Source organism: Daucus carota, chromosome 6 (genome assembly GCF_001625215.2).
Source record: "Daucus carota subsp. sativus chromosome 6, DH1 v3.0, whole genome shotgun sequence".
Classification (NCBI taxonomy): Eukaryota; Viridiplantae; Streptophyta; class Magnoliopsida; order Apiales; family Apiaceae; genus Daucus; species Daucus carota.
In genome coordinates this window covers 38793955-38816101 of record NC_030386.2, presented here as the reverse complement: position 1 = coordinate 38816101, position 22147 = coordinate 38793955, and the positions used below count along the sequence as shown (strand labels likewise).

Genomic DNA, 22147 nt, shown 5'->3' with positions numbered 1-22147 from the left:
GAGTATTTATTAATACAAATTACAAAGCAAGTGTCACTGTGCAGTGTGCAGTAACATCAATAACCAAAAAAGTTCAGCTTGGTCCAATCATCTTTTTAATTTTAGGATTTAATAATTTTATCTTTTGGGATGAATGAGTTCCGGTCTATCATATAGTTAGAATTAATCGATTGATTTATATGACAATTCTTTATCAAATCATGTATGATCAATAAATTATCCAAATATTTTATAAAAATTAATCAAAATTTTTAGTAAATTAAATATTTTAGAACGCTACTCCAACAATATGTGAATAATACAAAAAAGATGATATAAACGGCTCCAAACAAATGAATTTTTTCTCAAGATAGCTTATTGATAAAATAAAAATTAAAATCTTACACATATAATATATAAGAATTGAAAATTTTAAACATGTTGGGTTATAAGCCTTTCGGCCCAATTCACTACGGCCCAAAGCAGGTCCAGCCCATCATTCGAACTCCACCATTACTACTGCAACGGTCGAGCGAGAGAATCCCGCCTCCTTTACTCACCATCATTTCCCTCCCGCATCGGGGGGGAACGTTACAAAGCTCAGGTTCATCTCCCCCCTATATAAAGAAGGTAAATCGAGGGTAATAGATATACACAACTTTATACACATTCATACATACACTTTTACATACTCGCTTGCAGTTCTCTAAACCCTTCCTAGAGCCACTAACTTATTCTCACACCGGAGGTGAATCGGGGGGACAAACCCTCGCATTCTTCTCTGTTTCAGGTCATATTCAGGCTTTGGCATCCGGCAGAACTTTGGCTCTAACATTGGCGCCGTCCGTGGGAACTGCAAGTAGAATTTCTCATAAAACAACACCATGACAAACACAACCGAACAAACCACTGGAAATACCTCCAACCCAAACCCAGGTTTCGACTTTGGCAATAGTCCCGAAGGGCTGTTGCCCACCCCCGAAGAACAACAGCAGATGCTGTTGAAATGGCGAGAAGAGCAGGCTGCTAAAGCCCAATCTTCCAAGACCAAAGAGCAAGAAGCTGCCCGACTAGCCAAGAAGAGGGAAGCCGACGAACTCCGGCTAAAGGCCCTCCAGCTACAAAGGGAAGAGATTGAGCTCCAAGAGAGAGCTCTCCGAGAGGCCTTGGAGGCCGAAGGAGATCGAGTGCCGGAAGGCGAAGGAAATAAGAAGAGGAATCGGGAAGACCAAGACGGGTCTTCGGACTCCGAGTCGCATTCCCGAGGGCCTCGTCACAGGCATGTCACACCTTCGGATACCGAAGGAGAGGAAGGTCCCCACGTTAGGGACCGACTTCGCCGAATGGAGAAGGCCATGTTTGGGGACAAGACGTTGACCCATGAGCCAGTGATAGTCGAGGAGATCGAGCAATATCGGCCGCCCCCGGGTAGACAGTTCCCGAAGATGAATGAATTTAACGGGAAGGGCGACCCGATCGATCACTGCGACAAGTACGAGTCCCTGATGACTGGAATGGGGCATTGTGACATCATGCTATGCAAGATGTTTAAGACCTACCTGAAGGGATCCGCTACGATGTGGTACCGATCCCTACGACCAAGGTCGGTCAGTTCTTATGATCAATTGAAACGCAAGTTTTTGAGGCACTACTCTCACTTGTGCCGAAGAGAGAAGGATACAGAAGCCCTAATTCATTGCCGACAGAGACCCAATGAGGAGTTGGGCGATTACTTGGCCAGGTTCAAGGAAGAAGCTGGGATGGTCACTAATCTGGATAAGGTGAAGGCTGCAGGGTTCCTGACGGCTGGTCTGGATCCGGTGAAGGGTAAGAAGCTCCGATCATCTTTGTATGATATACCCCCCAAATCGCTGAATGACATCTATTTGCGGGGAGAAAGCATCAGAAGGAAGATGGAATCCATCGGGGGACACAAGAGCGACCGGAAAGATGATCGATACAGTTCCCGTTCGGACGGCAGGGGAAAAAGAAATGATGGCCACCGAGGCAGGAGAGATGAAAGGGATGAAAAGCCGGATAGGGGGGCCGAACGAAGGAGAGATAGAGACAGCACTGTGTTCACTCCTCTGAATACATCTGTCTCCAAGATTCTTAACGAAATTAAAGGGAAACCAGGATTCGTTCGACCGCCGAAGATGAAGATCCCAGATTACAAGAAGAACTCTGATAAGTATTGCGACTACCATCGGGACAACGGGCATAATACCGATGAATGCTACCACTTGAAGAAGTTAATAGAGAGGATGGTCAAGGCTGGTGATTTAAACCAGTATGTTAAGGATCTGAGGGATCGGTTGGGTCCCAAAGAAGATAAAGGGAAGGCGCCCGAAGAAGGTGAGAGGTACAGAGGTGAGGTCCGAACGATTTTCGGGGGAACAATTCTGGACCGAAGTAGCAAAACGGCTAAGAAGAAGTACGCCCGACAGGTCTACAACCTCTATAGCATCAACTCCACCAAACAGTCGTATCCTATAATGTTTTCACAAGAAGATTATGAGGATGTTATGCTGCCGCACGAGGATCCGTTGGTCATTAATCCCGTGATCGGCCAAAACAAGATCTGGAAGGTTCTGGTTGACGGGGGAAGTTCTGTTAACGTCCTCTACTACAACACCTACCAGAAGATGAACCTGGAAGGCAAGCAGATCGATACCTGCTATGAGGCACCCCTCTATGGTTTCGGCAACCAGCCGGTCCCGATTGAAGGTACGATCCACTTGCCCCTATTGCTCGGTAAATCCCCTTATACTGTGGAAAAGCAGGTCAAGTTCTATGTGGTCCGAGTCGAGAGTCCCTTCAATGCCATCTTGGGGAGGCCTGTTCTCACTGCTTTCGAAGCCATTGCCTCTATTCCCCATCTTAAGTTGAAGTTCCCGACCGAAAAGGGGGTGGGAGAGATGAGAGGTGATCAGAAGGCAGCTAGGATCATTATGCTGGAAGACTTGGAGAAAGATAAGGATCTAGGTGGCGCCGAAGGAAACAAACGGCGCCGAACCGAAGATGGTCCTGGGGGCAGCGGCCATGCCCTCCATATTGAGTTGGAGAAGTTTGGAAATGATCTCTCAAACCCGATAGCCGAACCGGGCACTGAAACCGAAGAGGTGGAATTATATGCAGGATGCTCGGGAAAAATGGTTCGGATCGGCAAAGATATGGAACCAGGGTTGAAGGAAAAAGTGATTGATGTGGTCCGTCGCTACCATGATGTTTTTGCCTGGGGGCCCGAGGATATGCCAGGGTTGGATGAGTCGATCGCTCGGCACAGACTAAATGTTCATCCACAGGCTGTGCCCGTTAAGCAGAAAAAGAGGAACTTCGCTGTGGAGAGGCAGAAGGTGATTGAGGCCGAAGTGGAGAAGTTATTGGAGGCCAAGTTTATTGAAGAGATAGAGTATCCCGAGTGGTTGGCAAATGTGGTGGTGGTCAAAAAGTCAAACAACAAATGGAGAATGTGTGTCGATTATACCGACCTCAACAAAAATTGCCCGAAAGATCATTACCCTCTGCCGAACATCGATCAGCTGATAGATGCCACCTCTGGCTATCAAATACTCAGCTTTTTAGACGCATTTTCAGGCTATCATCAGATCGCCATGGATGCCGAGGATATTCCTAAGACAGCATTCATCACCCCGAAGGGAACCTATGCTTACATCAAGATGCCCTTCGGTCTGAAAAATGCGGGGGCCACTTTTCAAAGGATGGTGAATAAAGTCTTCGCCGATCAGATAGGCCGAAACATGGAATGCTACGTCGATGATATGATAGTAAAGTCCTTGTTTCGAGATCATACCGATGACCTCAAGGAATGCTTTGAGACCCTAAGACGGAACAACATGAAGATCAACCCCGCCAAGTGCACCTTCGGGGTTTGTAGTGGCAAGTTCCTAGGGTATATGGTCAGCGCAAGGGGGATCGAGGCGAATCCTGAAAAAATAAAGGCAGTATTAGAAATGGAAGCCCCGAAGACCATTCGGGACATTCAGAGGCTGACCGGGCGACTGGCAGCCCTCCGAAGGTTCATCTCTCGGTCGGCAGAAAAAGCGCTCCCATTTTTTGAAGTTTTGAAGGGAGCCAAGAATTTTGAGTGGGGGCCGAACTGCATAAAGGCCTTCGAAGAAATAAAGGAATATCTGGTTAGAGCCCCTCTATTGCTAAGGCCCGATCCGAAGGAGACCCTCCAGCTGTACTTAGCAGTAACTGACCGAACCCTTGGTGCGGTCTTAGTGAAGGAGCACGAGAATAACCAACACCCGGTCTTCTATGTGTCTCATATGCTGAGGGATGCCGAAAGCCGATACCCGAACGCCGAGAAGTTCGCATATGGGCTGGTCATGGCCTCCCGAAAATTGCGACATTACTTCCAAGGGCGAACGATACAAGTGGTCACCGACCAACCTTTGAAGAAGATCCTCAGCCGACCAGAGGCTTCGGGCAGAGTCGTCGCCTGGTCTGTAGAATTGGGGGAATACGACTTAGAGTACGTTCCCCGAACAGCAATTAAAGCCCAAGCCTTGGTTGACTTCATGGTGGAGTGCATCTTTTCCGGGCCGAAGGACTTGGAGCCGAAGGAACAGCTCATCCGGACTCCAGGAAAGTGGAAGTTGTTTGTGGATGGGTCGGTGGCCGGGTCGAAGTGTGGGGCCGGATTGATCCTTTCTAGTCCCGAGGGATTTGAGATTTGTCAAGCCATCCGGTTCACTTTCCCTTTAACCAACAACGAGGCCGAGTACGAAGCCCTCTTGGCAGGCATGGGTCTAGCGAAAAACCTGGAAGTAAGGCATTTGAGGGCCTTCAGTGACTCCATGCTGGTTGTCAAGCACTTTTCTGGGGAGTATGAACAGAAAGAGCCCCGAACGAAGGCTTACGCCGCTAAAGTACGGGAACAAACTCTGTTTTTCGAAACATTTGAATTAAGCGCCATCGGTCGGGAGGACAATGGCCGCGCCGATGCTCTCTCTCGTTTAGCCTCGGCCGAAACACAGAATTTGACGGGGTCTATCTACCTGACGGAGGTCAAGATGCCTTCGGTCGACAAGAAAGCTTGCCTGGAGATTCATCAAGGCATAAATTGGATGACCCCCATCCGAGCATATCTAGAAGAGGGGTTCCTGCCCTTAGAAAAGAAGGAAGCCCAAAAGATAAAGTACCGAGCAGCTAGCTACACACTGATCGGGGGCCGACTCTTTAGGCGATCAGTCTCTCAGCCCCTGCTCCGATGCTTGGATCCAGAGGAACAACTTCTGGCTCTGGAGACAGTTCATGAAGGCATCTGCGGCGAACATCTGGCCGGCCGATCCCTAGCCCTAAAGATACTCCGACAGGGATTCTTTTGGCCAACCCTCAGGGAAGATGCGGCCAACTATTCAAAGAAATGCCGACAGTGTCAAATCCACAGCAATGTTCCGAAGCAACCCCCGGAAGAAATGACTTCGGTCCTCAGCCCAATCCCTTTCTCCATGTGGGCCATCGACATAGTTGGAATCCTACCGACCAGCACCCGGCAAGCCAAATATTGCATAGTGGCCATTGATTACATGACAAAGTGGGTCGAGGCCCGACCACTTTCGGCTATCACCGAACAGGCTGCCAAGAAATTCTTCCTGGAGCAAATAATTGTAAGGTTCGGAATACCGATGGTGTGTGTGTCCGATAACGGCACTCAGTTTGTTGGGAAGAAGTTTAAGGAATTCTTGGCCAACTTCGGCATTCAACAGAGATTCAGCTCGGTCGGTCATCCCCAAGGGAACGGGGCGATTGAGGCAGCTAACAAGATCATCTTTCACGGAATTAAGAAGCGCCTTGGAGAAGCTAAGGGATTATGGGCCGAAGAGCTCCCTTGGGTCCTGTGGGCATACCGAACCACTCCTCGCTCTTCGACAGGAGAAACGCCGTTTCGGTTAGCTTACGGGACCGACTCGCTTGTCCCGGTTGAGGTTGGACTGGAATCTTACCGAACCCAGGTCTTCAATCCTGATACCAATGAATATGGCCTCCGAGGCAACCTGGATCTCTTGGAAGAAGAAAGAGAAGCCGCCCATCAGAGGAACGTCCGATACCAACAGCAAGCATCTCAATATTATGATTCGGGTATCCGAAAACGCTCTTTCAGAGTTGGGGACATGGTTCTCCGAGACTTGGCTACTTCCATGCCGACGAAGCAAGGAAAACTTATGCCAAACTGGGAAGGCCCATACACTGTTGTTGAGATAGTTCGGCCGGGAACGTACAAACTTGCCACTCCGGATGGAAGCCCCATTAAGAACACTTGGCATGCTTCCCAGCTCCGGAAATATTATCAGTAAGGCTTCCCGTCCGAACATTTTACTTTCGGTACTTCCTTACAATTATGTAATTGTTTCCCTTACAATGAATAAAAGCTCCTACTTCAAATTTTTTTTGAGTAATTTCAAAATGTTTAACACTCCGACCGATCCCGTAACTCGGGGCCACCTGATCAGAATTACGGGACCGAAGGAGCTGGCCTTCATTTAACTTAATATTTGCACGATTGTTTTTATCTACAATGGGGCCGATCGAATGCATAACTTAAAGATAATAACAATCCCCAAATATTGGGGGATCGAGGCATTGTGCTGAAGCCAATATTTTAGGCTAAAGACGCACATTTCCGAATCCAATTAGCGTGTATCAAGATTTATTGGTCAGACGTGAAATTGCTAAAATTGTATTGAGACCGAACGGTCAAAGACATACATAAAAAAAAAAAAAAATATATATATATATATCGAACATGTATCGAAACCCTTCGGTTTAAGACATACAGTCGCATAAGAGCTGATCGGTCGGCCTAAAAGTTGCGACAACAAAACAAAAAGCATGGAGACTGACCGGTCGAAGACATACATTATCTAAGACATACATCAGAAACAAAAGCATGTATGGAGATAAGACTAAGTACGAAAAGCAAGCCCGAAGGCAAAATTAATTCAAAGCCCGAAGGCGAAATATTTATATGAAGCCCGAAGGCAGATCGTTTTTACAAATAAATGGCCCGAAGGCCAATGAAAGTACAGAATTACTCCGAGTAGTCAGTCTCGGGATCGGATGAAACAACAAGGGGTTCGTCCGGATCCTCACGGCCGACCGGATCAGAAGCGCCTTCGTCCAAAAGCAACTTATGATCCAAGCCTTCCTTGTGGGCCCGACGGACCGCCTCGTCATATCCAATATCAAGGAACCGATCCTCGGTCTTCTCAAGAAGCTTCCTCGTCTTCTTCTCCTTCTTTCGGGCGGCCTTCAGTGCCAGGTTGCGGCGCTGAACCCTCCTGGTCAGAGTGTCGACCTGACCCTTCAGACGACCTTCAGACTCCCGAAGGTCCTTCAGGTCCTGGTGGGCGGCGTCCAGCTCCGTCTTCAGGGCCGCGAGAGTGCTCTCGGCGAGATTGGCCCGAATAGTGAGGGCATTGACCCCAGCCATCTGCTTTTGCATATCTTGGACCTTGTCGGTCACCGCCGCCGCCCAAGGAGAAGCCTGCACAAAATTCAGACAAGTCAAAAAACATATCCAGAACCTATATACACAAATAGATGAAGAACGGTGGCACTTACCAAAGAAAGGAAACACATCAGTTGTTCGCAAGCTTGCAAAGCAGTCGCCGACTCGTAAGTTCCTCGGTCGGCTGGCAAGACCTGCGATCGGCAGAGATCGCCCGCGACATCCTTAATCCGATCGGGAGCAAGGATCGCGATTGAGTCGGTCGACAGAACCGACCACTCCGGGACATAAGGCCGGACTTCAGACGAGCCGTCCGGCCTATTCCTCTTCCTGGGTGCTTCTACAGCCGAAACCTCCTCAACCTCGGAGGATTTCTCGACTATTCCATCCGCTCGACCGACCTCGGGAGTCTTATCCCGGGAAGCATCGGCCTGAACTATAGCCCCGGCCGTCGGCTCGCCGCGAGCCTTTGCTTCGGCCTCCTTCCTGGCCGCCATTGCCTTCGCTGTCTTCCTCTTGAGAGCTTCGGTTCGGGAAGACACTGCACAAAAAAGACAAGTGTTAAAACAATAAAGCACATATAAACCCAGCAATTGACTATCAGAAGGAAAAGCATAGAAGAAACAAGAGACTACCGTCACTACCCCAAAGAGTGAAGAGCCACTCCTTTTCCCGACTCATCGACAACAGGATTCGGTTCGGTTCCTGGACTTTGTTTAATTTCTCAAAGTCCTCCAAATCCCTGCCGACCAGATGGGGAGTGGTAATAACCGAAGGGTCGACTTCTCTCCACGTCGAGAACTTGTGGATCGAGTGACCCCCCAAGAAGAACCACCGTTCGTGCGTCCCCTTGTTACTCGAGTTGGTTTCGCACCAATTCGGCCGGCCGGTCTTGCGACCGATGGTGTAGAAACCATTGCTCTTGGCGTTCTTCTTAAAATCATGATGATTCCAGAAGAGAGCCGGCCGAGGAGAAACGCCAGCCATCAAACATCTATGCTGAAAGACGTTGATGTAGGTGAACCCGTTCGGATCCAGTTGACCCAGGGCGATCCCCATTTGTTTCAAAAGCTTCTTCAGGAGGGGCAGCATCGGCAACCGAAAACCACACTTAAAAGCGTTTTCGGAAATACCAACGCACCGATGCCCGTCCTCCGACTCAGGGGTCTGATAGATACAGTCAGCCGGAACAGCCGCATAGATATCCCAGGACCGATGGATCTGGTACTTTATCCGAAACGTTTTCAGGTCCGCTTCGGTCAACAAAGAGGGGAAGTTGGCCATGGGGAACTTCAGCGCATCGCTAAAGTGATCCGCAGCCGAATAAGATGTACCCACTACGTCGCCCGACCGATCCATTTGCCTGCAAACGAGAGAAGGCAAACATAAGCCTTGTACTCGGAAAGAAAGAAAAAGAAGAAAAAGAAGTAAGCCCGAGTACAGAGGGCCGAATCGGGTCGGGCCAACGTGACTCAACCAAACCTAACCCTAGAGAGCCAACCCAAGCAGCGAATCGACCAACATTCAAGACGCGACAGAAATTAAAATACAAATAAAAGCAGCAAAACGGAGGGGGAAGCGGCGGCAAGACCTAAGTTGAAAAACTGGGAACCGCCGGAAAATACAATCCTAATCTACGACAACCAGCACAATGTAGACAAACGGCAAAAGAAAACTACTCGCCGGAAAATACAATACAAAGAATCCATGATATCTAACAACATTCTACAAAGACAGTAAGAAAAATCGACGAGGATGGAAGAGGAACTTACTTGTTGGAGAAAGAACGGAAAGAAACGGTGGAAATAAGCCGGAACTGGGACCGTCGCCGGTTGCTGGAGAGTAGGAGTCTGAGAGAGCGGGGAGTTGCAAAGAAAATGAGGAGATGTTGGAAATATGAAAAGAAACCGAGTAATGATTTGTATTTATAAGCAAATTATGAAAAGGCGCGCCTCATTTAATGCACCCTTTGGAATGCACGGCCCAGATTTAACGCACATCTCGAGGTAACGTCATCCAACCCAAGAAATGCTCAAGCGACACCACGCGTCGGCAGGATCAAACGTTTGAAATCATACCGAAGCATCTGTCGATCTCCCAGCCTAACACCTCGTCCGATCGGTCGGTCGAAACAAACTTAGACTTCGGCCGCGTTTGCAACCCGGCCGAAGCCTGGGGACATGTTGGGTTATAAGCCTTTCGGCCCAATTCACTACGGCCCAAAGCAGGTCCAGCCCATCATTCGAACTCCACCATTACTACTGCAACGGTCGAGCGAGAGAATCCCGCCTCCTTTACTCACCATCATTTCCCTCCCGCATCGGGGGGGGAACGTTACAAAGCTCAGGTTCATCTCCCCCCTATATAAAGAAGGTAAATCGAGGGTAATAGATATACACAACTTTATACACATTCATACATACACTTTTACATACTCGCTTGCAGTTCTCTAAACCCTTCCTAGAGCCACTAACTTATTCTCACACCGGAGGTGAATCGGGGGGACAAACCCTCGCATTCTTCTCTGTTTCAGGTCATATTCAGGCTTTGGCATCCGGCAGAACTTTGGCTCTAACAAAACATAAAAACCAGAACCAAACATTTCTTTTCGTTAGAATTTTCTTCAATTTTCTATGTTGATTATGTTTACCCGAGATTTATAGGAGATTTATACAGATAAAAACATTTCTCGGCTCAAAATAAAAATAACTTTATTTCTCCGAATAAAATTAACAAGAGGCTGCCCAGGCCTTGGGACTATATAATTATAAATAGGTGGCTAATAAAATAATATAAAGCGACCATGCATCATCATTATTCACTAATTAGATACCGTTTCTAAAACAAGTGTCGAGGTGTTGAATAACAACTAAAGCCACGTCTCTCTGCGACTCTACCTATTGATCGACATAAATATCCACCCGACACTTCCAATTTCATTTTTATTTATCATCTTTCTTCACTAACAATTTTCTCCAATTTTTGTTTTTACATGTTTCTTCAGCTTCAATCACACGTTAGCCTTGCTGATAATCAGACACGTATGATTCATGGTGAAAGTGATGCTGAGCTCACTTCTTTGCGCTCTCTACTCCAAGAAGAAGAAGAAGAGAGTGATCAAAAACTGTGCTGATTCACCGGAGTTTGATCGTCCCGGCGATGCTTCGCCGGAGCTCAACACCGTCGATCAAGGTATAGGTGTTTACAAATTTTGGGTGTTGATTTACAATAATTTCATCAGCTGCTTCTTGATTTGGCTCAAAATATATTTTTTTATCCATCAATCAAAATGCAATTTTTTTAGTTACGGGATTGTATATAAATTATTTTTAGTTGAGCACTTGACAATTTTATACATTATTTGATAGCTACTCCATACCTAATATATGCTTTTGGAGCTGATCCTGGATTAGGTTGATAATTGACATGATTTGACTGGGGCGGATTTATGATTATTTTCTAACCGGGCGCCAGACACATTTTCGAAAAATACGTGTATATTTTTTTTAATTTTGTGAAACACTTTTATAAGTTTATAAAATTTAGAATGATGAAAGTATGTCGAAAAATGTTTAGGGGTGCCTGTTGCTAGAACTGCCCGTGAATTTATTCTTGATTGATTATGCTAATATCGGATTAGTTAGTGTGAAATTATACGGAATTTGCAAAAGTTTGAACTATGAAATTATGATGTTATGCAACATAGTTTGTGATGGCAGAACACTTAAGAAGCCTGTAGCATGAGTAAGAATACAAGTTTAACACTTCAAGTTTTCTGATTGACTAAACTAATATTTAGTCGCTTTCTTGCTTTTGGATCTTATTGGTTGTGAAAAAAGTGATCTACACGATTCCTACGCGAAATAAAGATGTTGCTACATAGTGTTGCTACTGTGCTTGCTTGGTGAAAGTAAACAGATCTCTCTGTTTTTTCGCAAAGTCGTGAATTGGCCTCTCTTTTTTGCCGAATGTAATTATGTAAACTGGCCTTTTTAAATCTTGTAAGCTCGTTAGTTCTTGTTAATTTGAACTATTATCTTGTTCTAATTTGAAATTCATTGCCAGAGTGAAATAATGTTCATGCTCTATCAAACTGCGAGGCATAATAAAATATACCCAAGAAAACTACAGGGCATAACGATTAACTACTACTTGCTGGTTCATCTCACCGTGCACTTTTATTTGACTAATATTGGCTGATGTTAATACAATCTCCGTATATATGACAGTTGAACTCTAGTATTTTTACTACCAAACTAACACCAGTACGGCCAAATTCTTCTTATAAAAATTGTTTAGAGATCAGAACCACCCTTTTCCTGGCCAAGCAGTGGATGTTCTAATATTATTACAATTGATTCTATACTTTTTGATGCAATTTGGTAAATCCCTTTTGTTGCTCGCCCTGGTCTGCTTAATGGTTGCCTTTTCAGGCAAGACGTGTATCGATGCACATTTGAGGTTTGTCGTGTATGAGACCATTCAGATTGTTCATGTGATTTAGTAGTAATTCGAGTGGATGTTTATTGCTTTCAGCGCAGATTAAGGAGCCTGAAAGAGAAAAAGAATTGCATATTCAAAATAATCTGTGCGCTTCTCAACTGAATTCGAAGATTGAAATCAGTGCATCATCCTCTACTATCCAGTTATTACCACTATCAGAAACAAAGTCGGAAAAGGTTATAGACAAAGTTGTCAAACCATCTGAAAGCTTCTGTGAAATTTGTATGGAACACAAAGAATCCTGGCAGATGTTCACAAACAGTACATGCTCTCACTCTTTTTGTGACAACTGTACAAGCAAACACGTTGAAACCAAAGTTCAAGACAAAGTAAAGATCGTCACCTGCCCTGCCGTAAAATGCAATACAACACTAGATTCAGGCGCTTGTAGGTGGATGTTTAGTGAAGACATTCTAATCTGCTGGGATGAGTCTCTTTGCAAATCCATGATAGAAGAATCGCAGAAGCTCTACTGTCCTTTCAGGGATTGTTCCATAATGCTTGTTAATGATTCAGGATCAGAAGTCACTGAAACAAAATGCCCCGTATGCCAACGAACATTTTGTGCACAGTGCCAGGTCCCTTGGCATCCAGAATTCACATGCCACGAATTTCTCAAGTTAAGTGGTAAAAAGAAACGGGGAATAGATCTCATGGTGGAAAAGATCGCTAAGAAGAACAACTGGAGGAAATGTCCTAGCTGCAAATTTTATGTCGAAAAATCACAGGGTTGTTCTCATATGACTTGCAGATGTTCATATGAATTCTGCTATAGGTGTGGTTCGAAGTGGAGTTCGAAACATGCTGCTTGTAAATATGCTAGATGTTGATATTTATATTTATGTAAATACGCTATTTCTATTGTGTTCAGAATTCTTGCGCTTGCTTGTTTAAGTGTAGCTAGGCCTTGAATTTAGATTAAGTTTTCTTGCATTTTACATATGAAGAACTCTTATGTGGAGGTTTATTAATACTGGGAAGACCTCTCAGTATTAGGAAGACTTAATAATGAACAGTCGTTTGACAAGATTCGAACTCCGGTAATTTGAGCAAGGGTGAATTGTGCGCTTTCCGATCAATCATACGTAGGCTTATAGCAACTTTTTTTTTTTTTCGACAGAAGGCTTATAGCAACTTTGATATAATGTGTTTTATCATTTTACAGTTATTACGAATTTAAAAAATAATAATATTTAACAAATAGATTAATCATCAATTATGTCACTTATTTCATTTTTAATATATCAATTGTTAAATGTATTATCGACATCGATATTTTGGAAAGTTCGGTCAAAATAAATATTTTTTGTTAAATTATATGATATGTACCTGATTAGGAAAATGTGATGATAAAATTAAAAAAAATTAAAAAATTCATAGAAAAAAAATATAAAAATGGAATTTGAATTTAGTTTAAAAAGAAGAGGAGTATATGTTCGGTTAACAGAAAATTGAAGTGTCGTATGTGTTTATTCAGAAAATTCAGAAAAATTTCAATAATTAACTTTTTTCATTTGTGAAAATTTTATAATTGATAGAATATTACTTATATTAAATAAAGGATGCAAGCCAAATCAAAATTTTGTCTTGATATATTTTAACAAAAAAGTAATCTAGTTCATAAATAAATCTTTTATAAATTTTGTTATGGATTCATCGAGAACGCCTTATGTAAGCTCTAGGTTTATTATTTGATTCGATATTCAGTAAAACCTTTGTGTTGTTCTTGCTGGATCTGAAGTGGCATGATAAATCGAACAAAGCTGTGGCAATGGATGAAGGATCGGAATGTAAGTACTTGTAACAATGATCACCTCCTTGTGCAGGTTGTGAGATAGGACTTCCTGAGACAGGCTACCATCAAAAGAGCAACGAGCGAAGAACTCAGCTAAAACATTAACGAGAATAAGCAGGGCGGATTTAGTAAGAGGCACAGGGTGCTTGGTGCCCCCGAAGAGACCAATCATAGATCCCCTCAGTGTACAAGCAAACATATCCAAGACAAAATGAAGTGTCCTGCAGACTGCAGTTTCAGTGATAGTGCGAACAGCTATCATCTAGCAAGACATACTGTTGAAGAGATCAATCATCATATGACAAAATGAACGTACTATCTCGGAAATAAATTTTTTCTTTTTTTTACAACACAGAAAACTCCTCCTTTCGTAACTAAAAGGTAATGCAACAGGGCAAAGATCACAAGTCAGAAACACAGAGACCTTTAACAAAAAGAAAACGTATAGTTACTATAGTTACTGTGTCCTATAAAACTTGTACATATGCTCGGAATATCCATATAAGACCTTCAGAATTCAAATCATTATCACGCGATGTAGCCTTGCATTGAACATATCAACATGACCTGTCAGTTTTGCGAACCAGTACACAGCCTTAAACTCAGACCCACATCATTCTCTGCTGCTGAAGTAGTGTTCTTGGGCAGATCATGACCTTGGCTTGACTCTATGCCATCTGAGCCCGAATCAGTAAGAACAATATCTTCATTCGCTGGTGCAGCAGTGTTCTGTTGATTCTCAATGCCATCTGAGCCCGAATCAGTAAAAACAATATCTTCATTTGCTGGTGCAGCAGTGTTCTGTTGATTCTCAACGCTATCTGAGAAGAAATCAGTCAATACAATCTCTTTATTCGCTGGTGCAGCAGTGTTCTGTTGATTCTCAATGCCATCTAAGCCCAAATCATTAAAAACTGTCTCTTCATTTGCTGGTGCAGCAGTGTTTTGTTGATTCTCAACGCTATCTGAGAAGAAATCAGTCAATACAATCTCTTTATTCGCTGGTGCAGCAGTGTTCTGTTGATTCTCTACGCCATCTGAGCCCGAATCAGTAAAAACAATCTCTTTATTTGCTGGTGCAGTAGTGTTCTGTTGATTCTCAACGCCATCTGAGCCCAAATCAGTAAAAACAGTCTTTTCATTTGCTGGTGCAGCAGCGTTCTGTTGATTCTCAACGCCACCTGAGAAGAAATCAATAAGAATAATCTCTTCATTCGCTGGTGCAGCAGTGATCTGTTGATTTTCAACGCTATCTGAGAAGAAATCAGTCAAAATAATCTCTTCTTTTGCTGAAGTTGTGTTCTTCAGTTGATCATGACCATGGCCTGATTCGTCACTATCTAAGTACAGATTCGTGCAAACAAGCTCTTTGTTTTCTGGAGCAACTATGTTCTTCTGTTGATACTCTTGGCTTGATTCAATCATCATTAACTCCTCTTTGCTTCCATCTGTTCCTTTACACTCTTTCGGATTCCTGGTATAAATTCGACACAAGGCCATAGTCTTATCCGCCTTCCCCTGCATCATGATTGGCCAGAGCATAGAAATTTATACTTCTTCAAGGATCATTAAAAATTAGGTTAACTAATTTGATTTTACAGATAAGCATACAATGAACTATGAATATACATATAACACACCTTTGCATCAGCATGTAGTACATATTCTTGCATAAGCCAGTCAGTTTTCAGACCCCTTCCCTTTACATCTCCCCCTTTAAGATAGTAAACCAGATTGTGTCTCATTCCCATCTTGAATTCATCGGATCCGCTCATAACCCAAGCACCTTTCCCGTCCTTCGTTTTCCGATCAATCTTACGTGATAGTGTGCTTATAGCAACTCTTCGTGTGAAGATGTAAGTACACTTTTCTTTGCTCAATTCTAAATTGTTTTGTGATTTATTTTCACGTTAATAAATATATTGCACATTTGTTGGTCATAAAGTAACGTCCAACAAACAAATTAAAACCAAATAACCAAATACATCAAGAACAAGAAATAGCTTAATTGCAAATAGATAGTAAACATGATAAGATCAGAGAACAAAGGCTAAACCATGATCAAATCGCAGTTAGACTTGGAGACGGTTTACTGCTTCATACATATTGAAACCAGTATCTTTGGTTGTTCAAATTCTACAGTTGCCGTTAATGTTCAATTTTTATAGTGCTACTTTTACACAAATTTAACCAGCTAATTGTTCAGTTCAAGACACCAGTATCAGAAACATATATGAGATTCTGTGTGGCTGGCAGATGATTATGATGTATGAATACAGGGAGAATATAGAGTACGATCACAGAGGTGCGAGTATTTCATAATCAATGCACATCACATGAATTAGCCAGATCAAATGGTAAATCTATTGAGTTCAGAGTAAATTTCATGTAAAAATATTCTTGCAAATTCTTTAGAGAACATATAATTTCATACGACCTGCACTTACGCGATGAAAATAGCTAAATACATTCTAATTTCAACTCAGGGGTCTAATTGTTACACTATCTTGATTTCAAGAACACGGGTAATCGAGGCAGATTCTTGTAATTTATTACCTTGATGTCAAGATCATGACACTTGATTATTTAAGTGCCGAATATTCATTTCACCATATGCCCAAACAATTTTTCACAACTCAGAACAAGTAGAATAAATAACATGATCAAGAAAACAAGCACAAACAAGAATAATGAAATTAAAGATTTACACAAAGGGAAGAAACTAAATATACGATATTGATTCACCATGATCAAGAAAACTAGAAACAATAACAAGATTAGTGAAATAAAGATAAAAAAGAAAGGGGTTGTGAATATACCAGGATGATCAGGAGGGCAAAACTGATAAACATCAATTTCCTTGAGCGACTCAAACTCCACATTTGGTTCTTGAATATTGTACACCTTTTTGCGTAAGTATTTGAATGCCTCGTCCACGTTTGGTTTAAATTTGTAGCCTAAAGTTACCTTCCCCATTAATGCACTGGGTTTTACCAAGAATCTCTCTCCCTCTCTCTCGCCCTCTCTCTCTCTCTAGTAGCTAATCTCTCTCTCCTGAATAGCTAACCTCTCTCTCTCTAATAGCTAATCTCTCTCTCTCTCTCCCTCTCTCGAATGGCTTCTCTCTCTCTAATAATCTCTCTCTGTAGTCTGTATAATGTATACTAGTGGTCTGTTGGTGTAATTCAGCCGCTGCAGAGATTTATATAGGCGCGCTGACATGATACAAAAAACCAGGTATAAAATTCTTTTCCCTTTTTCTTTTTCAAAATAAGATAGTACTCCCTGGCAGTCCCTGCATTCCATTGCATTGAGGAGTACATGTCACACCGTATACACTCTAAGAAGGTGTATTGGATTGGGATTTTAAAGCATTTTTTTGCATTCATGAAATCCGAGGGTATTCGATTGGGATTGTTTGAAATCCATTAAAATCTTGAGGTATTCAATTGGGATTTTAAACTATGCTACAAAATCTAGTGGTATTCAATTGGGATTTTAAATTATGCTTTAAAATCCGATGGTATTCAATTGGGATTGTTTAAAATCCATTAAAATCTGATGGTATTCAAATGCTGATGGATTTTTTTTCATTTCATAAAATGATGGATTTTGTGGCATTCTTCAGTGTATTTTAAGTTTTTTGAAATCCCACCAAATTCAATGGGATTTTGAAGCATTGTACCTAAATCCTATCAACTCTGCGACATTTCATCAAGAATCCGCAAAAAATCAAAATCCCATACAATCCATTAAAATCCATAGACTAAAAACAATGCATTAAAATCCCAATCGAATACACCCCTGTAATATTTTTATAAAATATAATTTTATAATTTATTTTTAAAATATTATCATTTTAATAAAAAATTTAATATTTAAAATTTTACTCTGAAGAAATATTTTTAAAAATGAGTTATTGAACTATATTTTATAAGAGAATTAAAATGTGGGTCGAACAGAGAGAGTATAATTCTCAATATAATAATGTGTTTTTTCATTTTAAAGATTGGTATTATATTTTTTTCCGGAGTGGGTACATTTTTAAAAAATAAGGTAGAGCTCATGATAAAATGTGTCTCATATTTTAAAGAATGATATTATTTATTTATGTATTGCCAGAGTGATATTATATTTTTTAAAAAATAATAATTTATAAATTATTATGATTTAAAGAGGCATAATTCAACGGCCGACTTGAAATCGTTTAACCGGGCTCGATTCGGCTCGTTTAATTAAACGAGTTGAGTTTGGGCAGAGGTTTTGTCTTGTTTAGTTAAATGAGCTGGCTCGACTCGACTCATGAAAGTAAACAAGCCGAGTTTGTACAGAGAATTAGACTATATTATATATTTAAACGAGTCGTCTTGACCGATTGGTGAAAACCGGTTCGCCCTCGTAATTGAATAAAAGTTTTGACTCGATAAAGTTAAACGAGTCGGCTCGCGCGACTCAATTAAATTTGGTTCAAGTTACATCTGAAATTCGGATTGCTCGATCCAAATTATAGCCTTATGGATCATCAAAGCCCCCCTTATTTATGCTAAGTAGTATATTAGTGGAAGCTCTATGTTTATTACTATCTGATTGATTGATTCTATACCATTTTGATATATTCAGTAAAACTTTTGTGTTGTCGAGGGATCTGAAATGACATAAGAGTATCTCCGATTCGTCTTTAAACACGTTCACTTTAAATTTAGAAAAGATGTTAAGAAAATAATGTTTTAATAGATTCGGTGATTTTGTTTTTTAAATTTAATAGTCTCCTCCCTCTAACACAAGACATAGCATGAGAACAGCTACTTTTTATCTCAAAATTATGATTTTGCAATCGAGAGGGAGCTTACAAAGCTGCTGAATCATAGAGAGGCAAGAAGGGGGAATGGAATTCAAGTATGCACTACTTATCAGTGCTTCTCAACTTCATTCTGTGAAGGAGAAGTAAGTAAGGGATTAAACGACTAAGTTGACAATATGGAACACATAGAAACTTTTGTAGAATATGTATGAAAATGGAACAGAGAAACTTGGCAGAAGAGCACTGATAAATTTGTTCTTATTTTTACAACACAGAAAACTTCTCCTTTCGTAACTAAAAGCCAATGCAACAGGGCAAGGATCATACGTCGGAAACACAGAGATCTTCAACAAAAAGACAATGTATAGTTACTGTGTCCTATAAAACTTGTACATATGCTCGGAATATCCATATAAGACCTCTTCAGAATTCAAATTATTATCACGCGATGTAGCCTTGCATTGAACATATCAATATGACCTGTCAGTTTTGCGAACCAGTACACAGCCTTAAACTCAGATCCACATCATTCTCTGCTGCTGAAGTAGTGTTCTTGGGCAGATCATGACCTTGGCTTGACTCTACACCATCTGAGCCCAAATCAGTAAGAACAATATCTTCATTTGCTGGTGCAGCAGTGTTTTGTTGATTCTCAATGCCATCTGAGCCCATATCAGTTAAAACAATATCTTCATTTGCTGGTGCAGCAGTGTTCTGTTGATTCTCAACGCCATCTAAGCCCAAATCATTAAAAACCGTCTCTTCATTTGCTGGTGCAGCAGTGTTCTGTTGATTCTCAACGCCAGATGAGAAGAAATCAGTAAAAACAATATTTTCATTTGCTGGTGCAGCAGTGTTCTGTTGATTCTCAACGCCATCTAAGCCCAAATCATTAAAAACCGTCTCTTCATTTGCTGGTGCAGCAGTGTTCTGTTGATTCTCAACGCTATCTGAGAAGAAATCAGTCAATACAATCTCTTTATTCGCTGGTGCAGCAGTGTTCTGTTGATTCTCTACGCCATCTGAGCCCGAATCAGTAAAAACAATCTCTTTATTTGCTGGTGCAGCAGTGTTCTGTTGATTCTCAACGCCATCTGAGCCCAAATCAGTAAAAACAGTCCCTTCACTTGCTGGTGCAGCAGCGTTCTGTTGATTCTCAACGCCACCTGAGAAGAAATCAATAAGAATAATCTCTTCATTCGCTAGTGCAGCAGTGTTCTGTTGATTCTCCTGACTTGATTTATTCATCATTAACTTCACTCCACTTTTGTCTAGGCCTGTTCCATCTTCAGGAGAACTATCACCGTCCTGTTTTGCATCCGTCACTTCAGTATTTTTATACCTCTTGCCCTTGGTAATTTGACACAAAACCGTCTCATTCACCTTCCCCTCATTCACCTTCACCTGTAAAGCCATTGGCAAGTAAAAACAAAGTATACTTTTTAAGGATCGTCAACAATCAACTTAACTAATTTAAATGAAATCAAAACATACAGTAAGATAAAACACACACCTCTGCGTTAGCTGGTTCTAGTGCATACTCAAGCATATGCCAGTCAGTTCGCTTTTCCTTCTCGCCACTTGAATTTTCACTTTTCAGATAGTAAGTCAAGAGCTTCTTGGTTCCTTGTGTGGACTTCACAGATGATCTGTTTATTTTCCAAGAACCTTTCCCGTCCCTTGTTTTTCGATTACTGTGATGACTGGCTGTTTGATATTTACCAACTCTTGTTGCGAAGATGTAGGTACACTCTTCTTTGCTCAAGCCTTAAGAAATTTATGATACATTTCCACTTTAATAAATACATTCCATTACAGCAGGATTTAATGCATATAAGTTTGATTTGGAGACATTCAACTCTTTCATTCCTACTGAAACCAAATTCTGTTATTTTTCAATTTATATCATGCCATTTTCAGTCATTGTGCCACTAAGATGCAAGTATCAGAAACAAATGAAGACTAGGTGTGGCTAGCGAGCCTGGTGTATGGTGAAGTTTCATTGATAAAACTTCTTTGAAAGGCAGAGAGTTTGATTCTTGACACAAAAATATGGATTGACATCCCGTTACATAATTAACGCAAAGCATTTATAAATTCTTGTGACAACATGGTCAAGGACCTTTTACGAGATGGTTATGTTTCCATCATTAGGGAAAAATACCTCCCTTCAGGTGTAACCGAGAGGTTCTGGTATGAGCATTCAGACATATTATGAGGCGCATTAGAATTCAAGACTGCAGATCGTACCAGTGAAACATCAGAAGGTCAGGTTCTTTATTCCGGTCAGCACTGCAATTTCTACTACAATGTGCCAAGATAGAACTACTAGGTATGAATTTACCAGTTATGAGGTTTTCTAACAAGGCTCTAATCTCCTATAAGCCATTACCAAACTCTAAAAAAATTCCACAATTTTAAGTTAACACTAACTTACGCCTTATGGGTCGAATTCGAATTCCTAAACCAGCTTATACCCAGTCTAATTCTTTATCACAACAGGTCAATTAAATCCTCATCATGCATATGTGCATGCAGCATTGAGGACAAAAAAATGTCGTAAACCCGAAAATCGTGACACATTAGGCTAAAACAATAATCACCCATCAAGATTCAAGAAACCAAGAATCAGCACACACCATGATCAAGAAAACACACAAAAAAACACTTGCAAATTACAGTTCATGATCATCCAAGTTGAACTAGTAATGCACAATACATAAAATGTGTGATTAACAAGAAAATCTTGAAATGCAAAGACCACCATGATCAAGAAAACAAACAAGATAAACAAAAACAGGGTTATTAAAATACCTTGATGATCTTGAGGGCAGGACTCATAAATGTCAAGTTCTTTAACAAGGTCAAGCTTGACATTTGGGTGTTTATGACCATTTACTTTGTTGTCCAAGTATATGAATATCTCTGTGTCTGATGGGGCGAACTTGCAGCCTAGTGGCAGTTCTGCCATGGATTTTAATGGGGGCTTCTTCTTCTTGTTGTTGTTTTCTTGAAGTGCTAATAGAGTAGTAATAGTTACTTAGAGTGTGTGTGTATCAGTGTGTGTAATGGGGTGTGTTTGCGGGGTGAATAACACTGGGGGAAGTTATATACGCGCGCTGATGGATATGACTGGTTTTCAATACTCCGTGCCAGGGGAATATTGAGGATCGATCAAATTAATTTTATTTTATTTTTAAAATAACATATAATTATTTTTATTATAAAATTAGAAAATCATAATAAATATATAATAATATAAAAATATTACTCCTTCTGTCTCATTTATTTTTATATGTTTTTTGTTCGATACATATTTTAATAGTCTTCTGAAGTACAGTTTTATAACTTATTTTTAAAAAATTCTAAATGACAAAAAAAAAATTAAATAAATTATGTTACTATATTTTAGAGGAGAATTACGCATCTCCTTTCCCCGATAAAATAATAATAATAATAATAATAATAATAATAATAATATATGTGTTAATTACCCCGAATGTTCATAGTTGTACTGTGTAGGCAAGATTATGGATTTAAATTTAGAAAGAAAGATTATGGATCGGACCTGATAAAAGAAAAGAAGATT

The 22147-nt window shown here is 41.2% G+C and overlaps 4 protein-coding genes across 4 annotated transcripts; 2 read left to right on the top strand and 2 right to left on the bottom strand.

Moving 5' to 3' along the window:
- The first annotated feature begins 863 nt into the window (after positions 1-863).
- Positions 864-6305, top strand: LOC108226345 (uncharacterized). The gene has a single exon (XM_017401287.2). The coding sequence runs from the start codon at positions 864-866 to the stop codon at positions 6303-6305; it is 5442 nt and encodes a 1813-aa protein (XP_017256776.2).
- Positions 6306-10253: 3948 nt separating this feature from the next.
- LOC108224473 (E3 ubiquitin-protein ligase RSL1) lies at positions 10254-12835 on the top strand. The gene is made up of 2 exons (XM_017399111.2): positions 10254-10651; positions 11996-12835. Exons 1-2 carry the CDS (start codon positions 10510-10512, stop codon positions 12790-12792), a joined length of 939 nt encoding a protein of 312 aa, XP_017254600.1. The 5' UTR covers positions 10254-10509; the 3' UTR covers positions 12793-12835.
- A 1220-nt stretch (positions 12836-14055) lies between these two features.
- Positions 14056-16971, bottom strand: LOC108226895 (NAC domain-containing protein 2-like). Its single transcript, XM_017401889.2, has 3 exons — positions 16577-16971; positions 15398-15639; positions 14056-15275 (listed from the first exon to the last, which is right to left on the bottom strand). The coding sequence occupies exons 1-3, from the start codon at positions 16731-16733 to the stop codon at positions 14328-14330; spliced, it is 1347 nt and encodes a 448-aa protein (XP_017257378.2). The 5' UTR covers positions 16734-16971; the 3' UTR covers positions 14056-14327.
- Positions 16972-18765: 1794 nt separating this feature from the next.
- Positions 18766-21625, bottom strand: LOC108226343 (uncharacterized). Its single transcript, XM_017401286.2, has 3 exons — positions 21373-21625; positions 20072-20325; positions 18766-19962 (listed from the first exon to the last, which is right to left on the bottom strand). The coding sequence occupies exons 1-3, from the start codon at positions 21527-21529 to the stop codon at positions 19042-19044; spliced, it is 1332 nt and encodes a 443-aa protein (XP_017256775.2). The 5' UTR covers positions 21530-21625; the 3' UTR covers positions 18766-19041.
- Positions 21626-22147: the final 522 nt, after the last annotated feature.

Excerpts from the sequence above, each read along its gene's own strand:
- LOC108226345 (XM_017401287.2), top strand. The coding sequence starts at position 864 with ATGACAAACACAACCGAACAAACCACTGGAAATACCTCCAACCCAAAC.
- LOC108224473 (XM_017399111.2), top strand. The coding sequence starts at position 10,510 with ATGGTGAAAGTGATGCTGAGCTCACTTCTTTGCGCTCTCTACTCCAAG. Across the intron at positions 10,652-11,995 it reads GCTCAACACCGTCGATCAAG|CGCAGATTAAGGAGCCTGAA; the intron begins GTATAGGTGTTT and ends TATTGCTTTCAG.
- LOC108226895 (XM_017401889.2), bottom strand. The coding sequence starts at position 16,733 with ATGGGGAAGGTAACTTTAGGCTACAAATTTAAACCAAACGTGGACGAG. Across the intron at positions 15,640-16,576 it reads TTGCCCTCCTGATCATCCTG|AATTGAGCAAAGAAAAGTGT; the intron begins GTATATTCACAA and ends AAAACAATTTAG. Across the intron at positions 15,276-15,397 it reads TACTACATGCTGATGCAAAG|GGGAAGGCGGATAAGACTAT; the intron begins GTGTGTTATATG and ends ATCATGATGCAG.
- LOC108226343 (XM_017401286.2), bottom strand. The coding sequence starts at position 21,529 with ATGGCAGAACTGCCACTAGGCTGCAAGTTCGCCCCATCAGACACAGAG. Across the intron at positions 20,326-21,372 it reads CTGCCCTCAAGATCATCAAG|GCTTGAGCAAAGAAGAGTGT; the intron begins GTATTTTAATAA and ends AAATTTCTTAAG. Across the intron at positions 19,963-20,071 it reads TAGAACCAGCTAACGCAGAG|GTGAAGGTGAATGAGGGGAA; the intron begins GTGTGTGTTTTA and ends ATGGCTTTACAG.